This window comes from Nyctereutes procyonoides, unplaced genomic scaffold (genome assembly GCF_905146905.1).
Source record: "Nyctereutes procyonoides isolate TBG_1078 unplaced genomic scaffold, NYPRO_anot_genome, whole genome shotgun sequence".
Taxonomy (NCBI): Eukaryota; Metazoa; Chordata; class Mammalia; order Carnivora; family Canidae; genus Nyctereutes; species Nyctereutes procyonoides.
In genome coordinates, this window is record NW_026575142.1 from 36365593 (window position 1) to 36384316 (window position 18724).

General features: G+C 42.6%; 1 protein-coding gene across 10 annotated transcripts in view; it reads left to right on the plus strand.

The window, feature by feature from the left end:
* The window catches only part of SEMA5A (semaphorin 5A), a 476790-nt gene that overhangs the window by 390541 nt on the left and 67525 nt on the right, over positions 1-18724 (plus strand). For all 10 annotated transcript variants that reach the window (XM_055308003.1, XM_055308002.1, XM_055308007.1 and 7 more), the window contains 3 exons: positions 367-548; positions 6359-6502; positions 16907-17054. In XM_055308003.1, the coding sequence (XP_055163978.1) occupies positions 367-548; positions 6359-6502; positions 16907-17054 (474 nt within the window). The remainder of the gene's footprint in view (positions 1-366; positions 549-6358; positions 6503-16906; positions 17055-18724) is intronic.

Here is an 18724-nt window from a genome sequence, read left to right on the forward strand (position 1 = left end):
TTCTCCTCCTCCCCCTCCTCCTCCCCAGTTCCTCTTCTTCCTCCTCCTCTTCCTCCCCTTCCTCCCCTTCCTCCTTCTCCTCTTTCTCTTCCTCCTTCTCTTCCTCCTCCTCCCACCTCTTCCTCTTCCTTTCCATCCTCCTCTTCCTCCCCTGTCCTCCTCTTCCTCCTCCTCCCTCCTCCAGCACTCTCTCCACCAATGACCTCTGCTGCATTATGTTATCATGAAATACCTCCCCGTTCATCCCTCTTTAACTGTAACATTAAAACATTCTAAACGTGTTCTGATTGTGCTAGGAGAGGCTTTCAGTTTTTCTGTTTCCAGCCTTAACCCTTGCTGACATCCTCACTTGTATCCTCTTCCTAGATAAGGAATCTCACCGTGGATGGGCACTTCGGCGCGTGGTCTCCGTGGACACCCTGCACGCACACCGATGGCAGTGCCGGGGGGTCCTGCCTGTGTCGCACCCGCACCTGTGACAGCCCGGCCCCCCAGTGCGGCGGCTGGCAGTGTGAGGGCCCCCGCATGGAGATCGCCAACTGTTCAAGGTGTGTCCCCCCAACAGTGGTGTAGCTCCGTGTGGACGTGCAGACTGTGGGGGGTGGAAGTCCTTCGTAGTGTCCTTCCCTTTTCAAGAGAAGGGTATCAAAAGACATACACTTACTACAGAACACATAAAATTTATGTGATCTACAGAAGGAGATTTTAAATCATAAATTAGATTATAATTTATAATCTAAACCTGTGTAATATGTTCATTGCTAGATTAAGAAAAATATTTTTAATGGGCATATTGTTATTGACTTGTTTGAGGGAAACATCCATATCAATTAAAATCCTCTTCAGGAACATCTAGCCTAATAGTCCCTTCTGGTAGGACACGATACATTTGCTGTGAACTGACCTAACCCATGTGGCTCTTCACAGTGGTCGCTTTCCTTTGCCAACATCAGTGACCCTAGTGTCTAGAAGCATGAGAGTGCTATCAACCCTCCACCCTGACTTTACCATTAGGTGGTTCCTGAGAATTAAAGTGAGTCTGAAATCAGATTTGGCCACACCTTGACACAGCCGATTCTTGCAAATGGAGTTCCAGTTCCCCATCCCTCAGGCCTGCTGACATGTATGCACATGGAGGTTCTCAGAAGGCAGATGTGATGCTTCTGGCGGCACCTCAGCCAACCTCTTAGTCAGACTGGGGAAAGGGAGCTTCTGCTATCAAGGCAGACACTTCATGAAAGAGAGCCCCCAGCCCTGCACCCAGTCCCAGCACAGACAGAGGTGCATGCATAGTGTATCAGCCCACCCAATCCTGACATCACTTAAGGCATCAAACAAAAATTATTCCTGCAGCACAGGTACTAAGTGCCCCCTCATGCAGATTCGGGAAGTGACATGCACTTGGCATCCTTTGGAGTGTGAGCAGCAAGGTGGCATAGTTTTGACAGTCTCATAAGTTATCCATAGAGTCAATATTCCCGAATATGTAAAGGACAGATCTGGGGTGGCCGCTAGATTTCACATGCCTGTGCATGACATGACACATGCACCATGTCTGTACCTGCACGGTACAAGTGTCCTGGGGCAGTGGTCCTCACAGCAACTTGCTCATCTGCCCCCTAAAAGAATATTGCTAAACTAGCTACCCCTCAAACACTTGTAGATTGGCATATAATTTTTTTTTATCAAAAGTTTTAACAGTTGCAGAGAAATAATCTCTGTTACATCACTATTTAAATGTGTAATGGAATCCAAATGCCTTAGTGATTTCATAGCTACCTGCCCATTTAAAAAATCAATCAGCAGGCTCTAATTTAACATTTAGAAAATGTATGTTTTTCCTTCTGTGTATTTCCTATTTCTATTCTCTTTCTCTCATAGAATCTTATCCAAATATATTATGTTTCTATGTTTAAAAGTCTTATATTGATTACTATATCATACCTCTCTGTGACTACCACAATAGCAAATTATATGAATGGAACTAAAAAACCAAATTTTTATTTCTGATAACCATAGGCTTTACATTTTAAATATTTATTTTGAAAATTAGCTTACTATGAATATTAACATCATGAATGTTACACATTTTGACAATTCTTTAAAACTAAAATGTCATATTTTATTGGAAATCCATTACTTCAGGCAATTGTTTTTAACTCCCAACTATTTTTCCTATTCAGGCATGAATGCAACCTCTTGTCTGATTTGGGGAGGGCTTAGCATCAATTCCATTCTTACTAGTTACAAGCACTGACAAGTATGGCTCCCATAAGTAGATGGAAATATAAGATTACAGCATTTTCACTCACTTTTCTGAATTCTTTTGAAGTCATCTGCCAAAAGTATGGTAATCTAATAGATAAGATTGTTTTTATTGCTTCATATCAATTGATAACCTGTTTATGTTGGCGTTCAATTTTGTTGGAAGCAAAAAATTGCAACCCACCTTACCTGCAAGACAACTTTTTTGCTCATTCAGTACTGACAGATACTTCCTCCGTTTGTGCAAAGCACATCAGAAAGCCTTTCAGAAGGCCAACCAGAGGATTCCAAACTAAACCTGTTATTGTTTACTCATAGGCATCTCCTCTAACCCCATATACTCAGAAAGTGTCGAGAAATTCAAAATATTGCTAATTCAGTACATCCTGCAAATATATTTTTGGGTTTTTTTTAAGACTTATTTATTTATTCGAGAGAGAGAGAAATAGAGGGAGCGGGAGAGAAGCAGACTCCCCGCTGAGCACAGAGCCTTTTAGGACCCTTAGATCGTGAAATCAAGAGTCGGGCGCTTAACTGATGGAGACACTCAGGCGCCCCACAAATATATTTTTGATTAAATGCTTTTATCACATCACATCATTTAAATATGTTTTCTTACTACCCTAGAGCAGCAGATTGAAGTCATTCAATGTATGAAAGGAAATCCACAATATAAAGTAATTAGCTAAGCCAGACTTTCAAAGCAGGGCCATGTCAGCCTTACTATCAGTCAGAAAGATTTGGTTTTATTTTATAATTAAAATGAACATTTGAATGTGCATCCACATGACACCCTGTCACTTCTGAATTCTAATTCTTGGGGAAGGAGGGGCAGAACCAGGTAGATAGGAAGAAGAGAGAGAAATATATGTAGCCAAATAGGAAGGTAGAAGGTCCAGGGAAGGGAGAAATGATCTGTGCGTGGGCCTGAAAGACGGATTGAACAGGGAGCCCCAGAGCTGGGACAGCCCTGGATGGTGGTTCAATCCTCTCAGCTGCCAGTCCTAGCCACCGGCCCTCTGAGCAGCTGGAAAAACTAGGGCCTCGGTCCTTGGGGCCACGACAGGGCACGACACCCATCCTTTGGACTTTGAGAGCTGGGGGCTAGAAGAAGCCCAGTCCTTAACAGAGTCCTGCTCTGCGCTGCAGCATGTCAGAACGCAGAACACCCCAGCTCGGTCAACGTCCTGGTCCTGAGTAACCAGGAGAACAGTTCAGACAGGGATGTGCTGAGCTGCTTTCCTGTTTCCTCTGCTTCTTCTTCTGCTGTCCCTTGATTGTGTTACTACACTCCATGCTCCTCCTCCCCTGCCCCTGGCGTGTCATGACCACAGCAGCATCTCATATTTTAAAACAAGCATCAGGAAAGCTTCTCAAATCAGTCTTCAAGCTCTCTCCACACTTGCTTGTTAATTTACAGTATTTTTTTTTAAAAGTATGGTCTTGTTTCCATGAGCCTGTTTAGAATGCAAAAACCATTCTGGGCAGGTCTTCTATGACATCCCTAACCCAGCAGATCAAATGGGGGATCCCACTCTGTGAGAGCGCAGTGTGCGAGGGCGCTTCCTCCCCAGGAGGAGAGGCCAATCAGAGGCTAGCCACCAACAATGCCAGGACCCGGACCTGCTGTGCCCCTGCTCCCCTTCTCAGGCCAGCCCGGGTCACTTCACAAGATTGAAAGGAGTACAGCAGGGCTCCACAGATTAGATTATTTGTGTGAAGGACGCCTGAGTGGCTCAGCGGCTGAGTGCCTGCCTTCAACCCAAGGCATGATCTTGGGGTCCCTGGATCAAATCCCACATAGGGCTCCCCACAGGGAGCCTGCTTCTCTCTCTGCCTGTGTCTCTCTCATGAATAAATAAATAAAATCTTTAAAAGAAAAGATTTGTGTGATTACAGAAAACAGAGGCATATCAACTTTGCAGTCTACATAGCATTCTTTTTATGAAACTGAGATGGTTGCCATCGAGGCATGGGAGAAACTTTATAAAAAATACAGAACTGTTGCTATTTGAAGGTTGTGATCAGTGATGAATATTCTTTTTGATACTGTTTATGGGAAAAAGGACAGTCAAGTGCATGACTGCAGCCTGTTTATTGATATGTCTTTGGCTTTGGTTCTAGTTGAAATGTCATCCTCTGAGCAGACCTGCAATATATTTAGTGGTTATTTTAAGATTAATAATTGAATAACTGAACCCATCTTAGTGATGCTTTAAATGCATAACTGGCCTGTTGTGGATTGGTTTAATCCTCGAAATGATTGGTATGCTGATACATGCTTACTTGGTGTTAGTTAACGGCCGCCAGCTACAGTGTCTGCTTCTAAGAGACATTTACAAGCCTGCAAACCCAGGTCTGAAGAGTAGACACACACGTAGGTAATTGCACTCATGTAGTTCTAAACTTAATGTATTTCTGTTATTTATGCATACTTCCATTTACCCACTTCTCTCTCTACGACATGTTCCCTATATTGTAAATAGAATATATCACAAGATGTCATGTTTGTTAAAAGGTTTAGGAAACTAAGAATTTCCAAACAATTTTGGAAGCAGTGTTCCCTGCAGTATCTAACAGTTTTGCTGACATATAAAGAAACTTTGAGAGTCAAAGGTCATTTTATTCATGTTGAAATGGCTGTTTTTTTAGAAAATTCAATGAATTTTTGATATCTTTTTTAAATTGTGTGGGATAACAGGGTATAAGATACTAGCTAATTACCTTTATGAGCAACTTGGGAGGATTTGTCATATTTTGTGATTCCTTGGTTGAATTACCTTAAAGCAGCTTTAAGATAATATAATACATCAAAGTATCACTATGTATTTTAGTTATTTATATCATGAAGAAGTTTCAGAAAATAGAGAAATATAAAATATACTAAGAATTTTCTCAGAGGAATTTTCACTTGAAATTATTATAGAAATTGTATATTCAAATTATTGTTTATACCTTGAGTTTCAATGGCACAGGTTCCACTACTACATATTTTTAAAGGAATGTATAAAGTAAAAATAAGAATGTTTTTTTCAGTTGATTTTTTTTTTGAGTGGAAATGAAAATCCTATGAGGACAACATATCTATAGAAACGCATATATGATCAGAGAAGTATAAACATATTCCAATTGCAGTAGACTGTTCATATGGGAGTTTGGATGCTGAATTTAACAGATCTTTTGACAGTTAAAATCTTTAAAAATGCCTGCAATTTGTTTTTTAATAGCAGGGACTCACTACTAAGGGAGATACTTAAATTCTAAACATTCTGAATACAGACATTTTAATACAGGAAAAGTACAACATTAAACAACAACAAAAACTTCTACCTGTCAGTGGTGGTTCATTTTATAAAACACTTTTATACAAACTGTTTTTCATTTTAATTTTATGGTTTATATGCCTATCATATTATGTGTAGGATAATATAAATACAGTCATGTGCAATTTGTACTTTTTGTTTATATTCCATATCTTCGTCAAATTCTAAGAAAATAGCCAAGAATCTGAATTCATAGTACCCTTCCTTCATTTTTATTGAAGTTTGTTTTAAAACTTTGGACATTACGATGCTCTTTATCAGTAGGAATGCTATCAGAATTTCTGATCTTTGTTGATATTACTAGATTTTAAAAGTAAGCATTATAGGTCGTTTTGGATGATATTTTGTTCAGATGTGCCCTTTTTATACACCATAAATGATATAGTACAAATCAAATAGAAGATAAATTCCAGAGGTTCAGGGCATCTCTAATTCCTTTTCAACAGAATAAACTTATTCTTCATTAATTTAACATTTTCATAACGAAAATGTCTTAGTAGTTTCTCTAGCCCATTTTAAATTAGGAATAGTGCACTTTAAGCATTAGTCTCAAAGGTCCTACCTTGACTCTAAAATCAGATACCGAGGAGAAGGATCTCACGGGACTGGATGTGTCCAGTCCTGTCCTATGGCTCCTCTTCCCTGTCCCTTCCCAGCCCAGGATCCAACAGTCCACATGGGGGGCGCGTGGAGGAATTTGGAGGTGGGCGCACACGGCGGTAGATGCTGAGCTAGTTTGACTCTGTGACGCCACTGCTTCCTCTCCCCAGGAATGGAGGCTGGACCCCGTGGACCTCGTGGTCTCCCTGCAGCACCACCTGTGGGATCGGCTTCCAGGTGCGCCAGCGATCCTGCAGCAACCCCACTCCGCGGCACGGGGGCCGGGTGTGCGTGGGCCAGAACCGCGAGGAGAGGTAGGCGCGCTCTGCCCCCAGCACCGCCATCCTCACGCTTCCTGCCATTCCAGCGCGGCCGCGTTTCTCTGCGGTTTCAGTTTGGGATGTAGCTTAGCTTATCTGTGGCATCCCTTTCTGTTGAGCCAAACCGTCCTGTTCTTCTCCTGACATCCTCTACTTTTGATCCAAGCCTCGTGTTGACAAGCATTACTGTGCCAGCGTCCGCCGTGCCTGGATGGTTGGCCCGCTGAGCAGTTCCCAGGGGAGCAGAGATGCAGGGACAGGGGGGACCTCTGTGCTGGGCTCCCTGGGGACGCAGAAAGTGAGTCTGCTGGAGGAAATGTGTTCGTCTTAGAAATCAACCAGACCCAGTCTCAAACTCTGCAGTTCCAAGTAGGACCTAAGGGGGCCTTGGGTCCAGATGGTAGTTGGATGAAGTAGAGTTTCCCATCAGAACTAACTCCAGCAGCTGGAGCAAGGTGAGAACATATTCAGGGTCAGGGTGCATTTATAAGGACACCCTCTTCTCTTAGCCCAGATGCTCGGGGAGGACGCCGCGGAACACGGATGGCGCCGTGTTCCGTGTGTGCTGTAAGCTTTCAGTTCCTCGTGGGGATGTTTCAGTTCAGCTTGCATTGAACAGTTTGTTGCTTTTTCTAGAATCAGACATTTGGCTTTGGCTTCATAAAATCTACAGTTTTGACGGTTGGCTCTTTCCTGCATATGTAAAGTACATTCTAGTTTATGACTGTTGGGAGAAAATCCAAGTAGGTGAATTTCACACCACCCAGGTTTTCTATTTTTTCCCACTTATATAAATGTATTGACCCATGTGAAACAAAATGGCTTTTGATGCCTTTTAATTAAAATGTAGTAAGGATTGTATCTGTCATATGGGTTCAGTAAGAGCCTCTTAGAAAACTACTATATGCAGCTCTTTGCTATGTGATCAATATTTATATAGACAAAACCAACAGGTTTACTGTACAGGTCCTTCCCTGCTAGGTATTTATTACAAACTCAAAACAACCGGGGAGAATCGTGCCTTTCTTTCTTCACTGTGATCCTAAATTGCCAATTAGGATGTCATTCCTTTTGACTCAGAGGAAAAGGAAAGATAATTTTTACAAAGCAAGGATGGTCGTTTTTGAAGTAGTCCCCTAAGACATCTATCATTTCCAATCCAATACCAGTTGATAAGTGGGAAAGCTGGTTATGAGCGAATTGTCTCCCTGCTATTTCTAAACCTTGTAAGATTTAAAATTGATTGGAAGTTTTAAAATGCCTTACATTGTCACATAATACAGCCCTTTCAGGCAGAGTCACCTTCATCAGTGTGAAGTTGCCCTAGGATCCCAGTAACTCTGCAAATGTAGCACCCGTTAGCCCCTTTCCTAGGCTGAGCACACAGGAAGAAAGTTGCTGTTTAACTCCATGGCTAACAGATATGTACATTCTGTATGCACTTGTGATGGTAAAGCTACGTCTTCAGGGAAAAATCAGGATGGCTAGCATGTTTGGGGGATTTACACTTAAAATGTTCCCTTTTTATGTAAAAAAAAAAAAACAGGCTTATTTGGGCAAGATAAATATTTTGTTAGTGGCGGAATATTTGAATATATATAATAAATGGGTGGATGGTAGGAACAGAAACTCTATAAAATTTTTATAAAATTGAAGCTTCCCTATTGAACAGCCTTTCTAGATTAACAGGCTATCAAGAGATTAATAAAACTTAGAAAAAGCAGTACATAATACCTGTTTCTTGGTCTTCACAAGCAAATAGTTCTGAGATTTCTTTGTTGTGTTACATGGGAGGTGTCTCTGCCTGCACAGTATAAGGGAACACCATCCCCTAGACATATTTGAGAACTAAACTCAAGATTCCAGGAGACTCTGGTCTCCATAGGAGGGCACAGAAGGACAATGACAAGACATATACACAGTAATACCATTGCACCTGCTGCTCTAAATACCATCAGCCCTAAAGAACTCCCAAGTGGCCCCAAGTGAATAAATTGATTCCCCCAGAAAAGTCCCTAAGTTAAGGCCGAGATTATAGTTAGTGACTTCGTTTGGATCAAAAATGTCCAGGATGGAGTGATTCAGTGGTAGCTTTATGGCAATAAAAATCTCAGAAGTATTCACGCCATTTTTTCTAACATACTGGATAAAGAAAATAATCTAACTTGTACACTTACTTTAGAGGGTGTGGACACTGTTTTTCTGTTCTAAAAGGTACCGGAAAATGATGTTCTTGAGTACCAAGAACCAAGTGGAAGTACTGATTCCCAAAGAGGCCAGTAACAAGAATGAAACAGTGGACCTCTGTGTCAATACTATCAAAATGCAAGTGTCGTTATCTGTATTAGTTTTATCTTCCTATGTAACCATAGTTGCAAAAAATTAGTGGCTTAAAAAGGCACACATTTATTATTTCACAGTCCTAGTGGATGAAGAGTTTCAGTATGACTACTTGGGTTCTCTGCTCACCCAGAGCTGCAGTCTCATCTGGGCATCAACTGGGGATAGACCTATTTGTAAGATCACATGGTTGTTGTCAGCTTTTAGTCCCTGGGGGATTGTCAAATTGAGAATCTCAGTTTCCTGCCAAGTGAGCTATTCTGACATGGTCACTTTCTTCCTCAAATCTGGCAAGGAAGAAAGTCTCCTCATGGGATGGGCAGTATGGTTTTATATAGTGCAGTTGCAAATTGACATGCCATCACCTGGCTGTATTCTATTGGTTAGAAGTCACAGACCCTGACTCCACTTAAGAGAAGACATTACACAGGACATGAATACCAGCAGGCAAGGATCACTGGGGTCACCTTGCAATATCTGCCACAGTCAATGACATGTCTCAGTCATTCATGTCCTTTCCAAATGGAAAACGTATTTCACCTATTCCCAAGGCCCCCAAAAGTTTCATACCATTAAATCATCTCCCCAAATTCCAGAACCTTATCATTTCAATCAGGCTCAGATATGAATGAGGCTTTCTGGGTGTCATTCCTCTCATCCTTTCAGCCTCTAAAATCAAAGCAAGGTATCTACCACCAATACACGCAACTTGTGATGGTGGGACAGGCAATGGGTAACAGCTATTGACATTTCTGTTCAAAAGAGCGGGGGGCAGGGTTGGAAAGTATAGAGGAATCACTGCTCCATGGAAATTCTGAAATCTAGCCAGACAAGTGTTGGGAGTTGCTCGATTAAGTTTCAGGGCCTATGCATAATTCTGCATGGTTCTTGGCTCTGCCTTCTAGGCTCTCATTGCTGCTTCCTGATTCATCTTTTCTTTTTCATGAAAGTTAGCATGTGCTTGCAGCCGGGTAGTTTTATCAACCTGTTTCCTGCCAGTAGGATTCTGGTTTCCAGCAGTCTCATTCCATTTGTATTTTCTCTGTACGTTTTGGTGCAAGCTGGTATTTTTGCTGAAATAAACTTTATGGGTCTTTTGTGGATTTCCTTAAGGTTTACTCTAGTAAACAAATCCACACCCACAGACCTTTTTTGAGATAGCCCTCTCTAGCCAGGGATCCTCCTGATGGTGTGGGACCACACCCTGTGGCTTGCTTGTGATTGAGACCATCTGTGAGGCACACCCTTGCTCCTGACCTCTGGAGAGCACCCTTTGTGTAACTGGAGCTACTCTGATCCTTTGGTCTTTCTGAGGTTTTAGCAGGAGGTTATACCCTCACACCTCTAGCTTTTTCCTCCACGCCAGCCATTCCTGACAGTACTCAGAGGCTATTTATCGATTTGAGCATATTTGCCATCAGTAGAGACTCAGAATTTCCAAAACTATTCCATCCTGGTCCCTCCTGTTTGTTATTCCTTCCCACAATTTTTTTTTCCTTTCCTCATACATTTTAGCATAAGCAGCAAGAAGAAACCAGGCTGCACCTCCAACACTCTGTGTGGAAATTTTCTTGGCAGCGTAACTCACTTCATACTGACGTGTTCCGCTTTCCATAGAACCGTAGAGACAGCCTGGAAGCTCTCTGCTGTGTCGTAAGGTTCTCCCTTCCCCCAGTTTCCAATCCTGGGCTCCTCTTTTCTCTTTCATTTTGGTGGTGGTAAAATATATTTAACAGGGCAGCCCTGGTGGCTCAGCAGTTTAGCGCCGCCTTCAGCCCAGGGCCTGATCCTGGAGACCCAGGATCAAGTCCCACATCAGGCTCCCTGCACGGAGCCTGCTTCTCCCTCTGCCTGTATCTCTGCCTCTCTCTCTCTCTCTCTCTCTCTCTCTCTCTCTCTCTGTGTCATGAATAAATGAACAAAATCTTTAAAAATATATATATATTTAACATAAAATTCACCATTTAACCATGTTTAAGTGTTTGATTCAGTGGCATTAATTACCTTTACTGTATTGTGTAACTATAAAACATTACCTATTTCCAACCATCACCCCAAACCTGTAAACATTAAGCAGTGATTCCCCATTTTTTCCCTCCTCCCAGCCCCTGGTAACCTCTAATCTATGTTCCTTCTCTATAAATTTGCCTATTTGAGATATTCATATAGATAGAATCACGGGATATTGGCATCCTTGTGTCTGGCTGATTCCATGTAGCATAATGTTTTCAAGGCTCATCCGTGCTGGACCACGTGTTAGAGCTTCATTCCTCTTTATAGGCTGAATAATACTCAACCGTATGGCTTTCTCATGTTGTATTTATCTCTTTAGCCATCAGTTGACAGGTGGGTTATTTCCACCTTTTGGTCCTTGTGAATAGTGCTGCAGTGAACACTAGCATACGAGTGTCTGTTCAAGTCCCTGTGTGAGTTCTTTGTGTAACTGACAGTGCTCAGTGTATAAACCTGACAGTGTATGAACCTAGAAGTGGAATTTCTGGGTCATATGGCAATTCAATGTTTCGTTTTCTGGGGAGCTGCCAATTGGTTCTCCACAGTGGCTTCAACATTGTACACTCCCACCAACAGTGTGTCGGGGTTCAAGTTTCTCCACAATCTTGCCAACGCTTGTTTGTTTCTTCCTTTCTTTCCTTCTTTCTTGCCATCCAGCAGGTATAAAGTAATTATCTCATTGTGGTTTTGATTTGCACGTCTGTAAGGACTAATGATGTTGAGCATCTTCTCCTGTGCCTACTGGCCATTTGTCTACATTTTTGGAAATGTCTGTTCAAGTCCTTTGCCCATTTGCTTATTGAGTTGGTTTTGTCGTGGAGTTTTAGTGCTTATTCTATTTCCTTCTAAAGCCTCGCTGGCAGCATCCTCAAAGTCTCTCTACTATGATCCTCAGACTTCTTGCTTCTACCCATTACCTGGTCCCAAAGTCACGTTTACATGTCTAGGATTTTCTGCAGTCAGACTGCATGTTAAGGCACCAAAATCTTTTTCAGGAGACATTACATAACACTGTTACCTCTAAGTCAGGGCCTGAAGCACTTCATGTTTATCACAGGTTCTGTGGGTTTGTAGCTGGGACACAGTTTACCTGGGTCCTTTGCTTCTGGATCTCACGAGCCTGCCACACACCGTAGACCATGGCTGGGGTCTCATCTGAGGCTGACGGGAGGTGTGCTTCCCACATCACATGGTGGTCAGCAGCATTCCGCTCCCCAGGTGCTATCAGACTGAGTCTCTGAGCCAGAAGTTCCCTCAATCCCTCACCACCTAGGCCATTCAGGTCTGACTGCTTCATTCCTCAAAGCGGTGGCATGGGGAGATGGGGGAGAGTTTGCTAAAAAAATGCATATTGCAGTCCTGTGTAGATTTAATCATGGAAATGATATCCTGTCATTTTTGCCATATTCCCTTGGTTAGGAGCAAATCACGGGTCCTTCCCACCTCCTGCTCCCCACCACACACACTGACTGGGAGGAGATCACACAAGGTGTGACGTCCAGAAGGGGGAACCACAGGGACCACATTAGAGTCTGCCCCCACTGCATTATCAAAGTTAAGAGGCCCAGAACCAGTAGGGACTTTACTATATGATTTTTATTATTTGATTTCTTTTATCATATGATTTTTTATTATATTTTTCTCTGTCTCTCTGGAGTGTGTTTGCTTATTAGCAAGCTAAAGTACTGCTCCTTTGCAAACCATTCCTTTCTTCTCCTGGGTTCTCCTAGCTCTCTCCTGGGGTAAAAATTAATAGTGTGGGGGACTTATTGTAGGTACAGTTTCTCTGGTGCCACAGAGATTTGATTATTTCAACATGGCCCAGGAAAGGGATGGTCGCTTGAGCCAACCCAGGAGCAGAGGCTTAGACAGGGCCCTGACTAGTTCAGGCTGACAGACACTGCAGTGAGAAACTAGCACGGACCAAACCAGAGCAGAACGCAGCTTGTAGCATGAAGAGATATGACCACCTCACACCAGTGAGAATGGGGGAAATTAACAAGGCAGGAAACCACAAATGTTGGAGAGGATGCGGAGAAAAGGGAACCCTCTTACACTGTTGGTGGGAATGTGAACTGCAGCCACTCTGGAAAACTGTGTGGAGGTTCCTCAAAGAGTTAAAAATAGACCTGCCCTACGACCCAGCAATTGCACTGCTGGGGATTTACCCCAAAGATTCAGATGCAGTGAAAGACCAAGACACCTGCACCCCAATGTTTATAGCAGCAATGTCCACAATAGCCAAACTGTGGAAGGAGCCTCGGTGCCCATCGAAAGATGAATGGATAAAGAAGATGTGGTCTATGTATACAATGGAATATTCCTCAGCCATTAGAAACGACAAATGTGCTTCAACGTGGATGGAACTGGAGGGTATTATGCTGAGTGAAGAATGTCAATTGGAGAAGGACAAACATTATATGTTCTCATTCATTTGGGGAATATAAATAATAGTGAAAGGGAATAGAAGGGAAGGGAGAAGAAATGTGTGGGAAATATCAGAAAGGGAGACAGAACATAAAGACTCCTAACTCTGGGAAACGAACTAGGCGTGGTGGAAGGGGAGGAGGGCGGGGGGTGGGGGTAAATGGGTGACGGGCACTGAGGGGGGCACTTGAGGGGATGAGCACTGGGTGTTATTCTGTATGTTGGCAAATTGAACACCAATAAAAAATAAATTTATTATTAAAAAAAAAGATATGACCAGAAATGATACAGTGTTGAGAATCTAGTTCACATTGGGTTATGAAAGGCAGTTCTTTTCACAGAGACTAATTTGTGGAAAAATTGATAATTTATGGAGAAATATTGCTGGGTTATTAATTCACTTTTAAATGCAAAATAAGAATGAGCAGTCAAGGTCAAAATTAAAATCTTAATTTTTAATGCATCATGAAATGCATCTGTGACTTTCAGTGCTTTAAGATACTAGAGATCCAGGAAAGCCAATAAAACTTCAAGAATGTTCAGCTGTTATTGGGCAAAAGCTAGCTGTGTATAGAGGGCTAGAGAGATGAAGAACCACTGGCCGGTCCATTGTATAGATATTTTATCCATAAATTAATAAAAATCCTGGAACAGCAGAGTTGCCAAGGTATCTAACTTCTAATCCCCATTGTCGTCTGTGACCAGGAAAGACACTGGAGACTCAGTGGGTAGTTCAAGAAGAGGCACTTCTGTCGGGAGCACATGCTGGTTGGAGTGGGGGATCTGGGGGTCAGGAGGACCCTGCTTCCTTGAAATTGCAGAGAATCCTGTGATTGAGGATTGTAAAGGAAGGGCTCTGCCTCTGGGCCCACTTTCCTGAGGTGGATTTGTGAGTGAAAACCCAGACGTAAAGGGGGCATTGCTGGCTAGCCTAGCAATTTCTTTCCTTTCCGACCTGCCTTGCAGAGGGTGACAGAGTCACATATCTTGGTTGAAGCTCTTTTCCCAGGACTGCTGTAACAAGAGAAAGAGCGAAAAATGGAAGGCGAATGGTGGATAGCTTTAAAATGCAGCCAAATTTATTGACCCTGGTTGCAAGTTCTGTGCTACATGCAGTTTTCAGGCTCTCCTGCAGTAGGACGTCAGCTCTGCTAACAAAGTGATTTCTGACGTGGCCTGCCATAGGCAAATATGGGAAAGTATTTATGTTCTAGGATGTATTTTGCTATGGGAAGATGGTAGCTGCCTTGCTGTGCTTTTTATTAAAAGTGTTTTATAAGTATATTTAGCAAGATTTTCCTTTATCCTCCCTATTCTTCTATTGCTTGTTTTTGTTTCTGAAAGCTAAAATGAGGATAAGGAGTCCTGGTGGTCCATACATTTTACATGTTGGCCAATCGGCCTAGCGGGAGGTGGCCTCCTACCCCTCAATCTATCACAGTGAGAGAAGGTATATGTGGATATTTTGAGTCAAATGCTGAGAGTTCTGATGTTCTGGGTTTTCTTTCCTCCCAAACATGTTCTTGAATGGCACCTCCCTTTTTGGATGCTCCATGCACTGACACATATGTTACTAATCCCTGGGTAGGCAGGATGTTTTCCTTATTGCAGTTGTGCCTGTTTGCACATGCTTCCTGAGATCAAATTTTTTTCATCTGTTGTATCCTCAATCTTGTTTTGGCTCTCCTACCTAGAAGCCACACTCTCTTAATTAGCAAACCCCTTCCCTTTCTCACCTACACATTACGCATGTCCATCGCCCTGAACTCTTGAGAGCCAGAGCCCTGGGAGGCTGTGTATGAACTGGAAGAGCGAGGTTTTATGTTTCTCTTCCTTAAAAGTTGAGAAGATGAAAGAGCGAGGACTGTTTGGTTCCGCTGACTACTCATCTATGTGAACATTTAGAGAAATGAAATGTGCCCTATGGTTCTTGCCTTTGAGGCTTCTTCTGCTATGACACATCAGCTGTCTCCCCCCCAGAAGTACACGTGCCTCCCTCCTTCCCACAAAGGAGAGGCTGACATATGACTCTATTGTTCATCTTTATGTGTTTCTCTGCGCTCACACAGATGCCCCATCTTCGCCCCACTGCACCAAGCCCAAGCCCAAGTGTGTTCCTTTCCATCGTGTTTGTCCAGCTTGGAACACCTCTCCCGGGCACTGTTGCAATCCAGACTCTCCTGGTTGGCATTTGCTCCTTCTGCTCTTCCTGCTGGTGGAGTCTTTAGAGACTGGACCTCACATTGACACAGGGAGTGCTCCTAAAATTTCAGGGAGCTCCGGGCCACCAGTGGGAATGAGACAGCAACCCCTGGAGACCAGTCTTCACTTTCCAACCTAGATGGTACAATTTTGTTTCCTCAAATGACTTGTTCTGGTTTCTGGAAACCAGCTACCATTTGTCCTTACTTCCTACTCATTAATAGTATTTTCTGTTCTGGGCTTGTGTCCATTTCCCTGTATTCGTCTTAGGTTTAAACACCTGTCATATGGAAACAGGCTTGGAATGCCCTTTGCAGTAGTGCCCTGCAGGATTTAGTGTTTATTAAAACGGTGGCATTACAGGTGACTTAACGTAGCCTTGCAGATGAGAGTCTCTGCCTCGTGTCTGGATCCAGATGGGGTGGGGAGAGACATGTTAGAAAAAGTCCTGCATGCTTCTGTCCTCTAGAAGCTAAATTTCTGTTTAATAGATGGAGAACCGAATTTAAATAGTGCTTTAAATTGCCAGATATGTCTCACAAAGTTTGACCATGGTCAGAGCAATCTCTTCCTCCCTAGAGGCTGTAACCTGTAGAATGCCAGGCTGCTTCCTTCTTGGTTTTTGTTTGTTCATTTGTTTCTCTCACTTGGCTTCATTTCGCTTATAGTATTAAAAACTGGGGAGAAATTTGACTCATTTAAGGCCAGAGAAGGTCTTGTATAGTTGGCTAATAATTGACAATATGAACATATATGTAGAAGGACAGGGTGTATGAATAGGACCAGTGTTTGTAAATAGTTATTCAAGTTGTCAAGGATAACTGGTGGTCTTTTAGAGTTAAGGTTGTGTGACATCACTTTGAGAGGCTACAAATAAATTTAAAAATATAATAACCTAAGGAAGCAGGAGGCTTTCTGCTGTAATCAAGCTTTAACTTTTCTTTACTTTATATTAATAGGATTGTGAGCCTTATTTGATTCAAGAATGAGAATCGAATTCCAAGTACACTTTTGCTGACTTTGTGTCCATAACCTACTTTATCTTTCAGTGTTTGTGTTTAGAAGATAAATGCCCTACCTAGCTATTCTCTGTGTGGTCTCATTTTTGAGTGTCTATTTGAAGGGTTCTGTTTTGTTTGTTTCTTCTCTAATTGGCTGCACAGGAAGCTCCATCCTGCATTGTGAGTTGAGCATCTTCTTCATTGTCTCCTGTGCATCTCACTGTCTGTGCGCACACAGCATGGCCAGTACCCCACCTGCCCCCATGACTGTGCAAACCACTCCGCACACAAAAAGCCCCTCCACATGGAGCATGCCCATGTATTCAACATCTGGTGCAGGGAAGGACCGTGGAAAGGTCTGTGGCTTCATGTTGCCCTGAACAGTTTCCTTTTCCTCTTGATTTCCCCATCACAGATACTGCAATGAGCATTTGCTGTGCCCCCCGCATATGTTCTGGACGGGCTGGGGTCCTTGGGAACGGTGCACAGCCCAGTGTGGCGGTGGCATTCAAGCTCGCCGCAGGACCTGTGAGAATGGACCTGACTGCGCCGGCTGTAATGTGGTGAGTATGGACCTCTTCATTCTCAGCCCATGACCTAGAGCTGGAAGTCTCAAGCCAGCACATCCTGGGTACTCTGCACACACTTGATATACTGCAAGCATTAGGTGTTCTACAAACACTACATGCTTTGTAAACATGACATGTCTAGACACTGGATGCTCTGTACACAGTAGATGCTCTGCAAACATGAAATGCTCTGTAAAGTGACATTTGACAAGATGCTCTGCATGTGATATGTGCTGTAAATCATGTAAGTTTCTCTAGTTAATGAGAATATTTGGAGGAAATACTGGAAATTCATAGTAGCTTGGAGGCTTCTTGAATTAAATATTCACTTATGGGATAAACTGTCCCCGGAGTTCCTAGTTCTGATTTCTAAGCTATGACAAAAGCTTCAATGTGCTTACCTCTGGTCACTGTATTCGGTTTGGGAGAATGGCATAAGGTCTCCACACTGAACCACACGAAGGTATAGAAAGCAGAATAAACCTGAGACACTCTGAGGATCGAGAAACTTTATGGAGCTGTCGTCAGAGCATACTGGTGCCCAAGTCAGAGCAAATAAAGGACAACTTAGAGTTTTGTTTTTCTTCTGCCTTCACAGGTCATATTTCTTTTAACACTCTAAATCCTTACAAAAAATTCCACTTGTGCAAGCACCATTCCAAAGGCTGCTGTTGCTCTTCCTGTGGTACCTGTAATGATGACTTAGTACTGAGGGCTGCTGGGCCTCTGCCTCGGCCAGCTCCCCCAGGGCTGGCGGCATAGCGTGCACGCAGTGGGTGAGCATGTCCTGGGGGAGAAGCTCAGCATGATAAGGTCTAGCTTGGCATTCTTCCTCGCCGGTCTTTCCAGTCATTCTTTGCATCGTTTTCATAACCGTGGTCCATGAGGCTGAGCAATGTTTTTGTGCTGCAGTAACGCTTGTTTTTATGAAATGCAAAAACCACACACTCCTGAGAGCCTTGGAAAATTCAGAGAGGAAAAAGGCATGGGCATTTTTGTCAGAGATGCCCAATGCAAGGAGATTTCTGTTACTGGGATTTGCAATTAGATTCCTTCCCCTTCACTTGGCAAATATTGCCATAGCTTTAATGGAAGCTATAACTGATTATAGAAGCACTTCTTTCTGGGTTGGCCTGCACTGAATTTTGGCCATGAAGAATCTTAGTGCCAGTTTAGAATGATATTTATTGATATTTCAGATGCTGAAACATAAAATTATTTGTTAAAATGAGCAAGGTAATTCCGTGAACACTCACTTGTTCTAGGAAGATGGTTTAAATGGGTAGCTTCATTTTCTGCTGAAATACATCATTTCCTATTTCTGGTAGATCAGCACTTTAGTTTCTAAAACTTTTCAATACAAATAACTCAGAAAACATTTCAGGTCATTCATTTTCTTATTACAAATTGACTTCAATAATTAGGTTTAAAAACAGTTTAATGAAAAAAGAATTATATCAAGGAATCCCCTCTATAGTCACTGGAGTATGTGTGTGTGTGTGTGTGTGTATGTTACATCTGATTATAAATGTAAAAACCAAATGTCTTCCTAAAGTGTTAATGTATTTATTGCTTTGTGTCCAAATTTACAAAATTATGGTTTATGAAACAAATACAGCATCACTTCTCCAATCCAGAAAAATGTCATGCCTGTCTCCAATGAG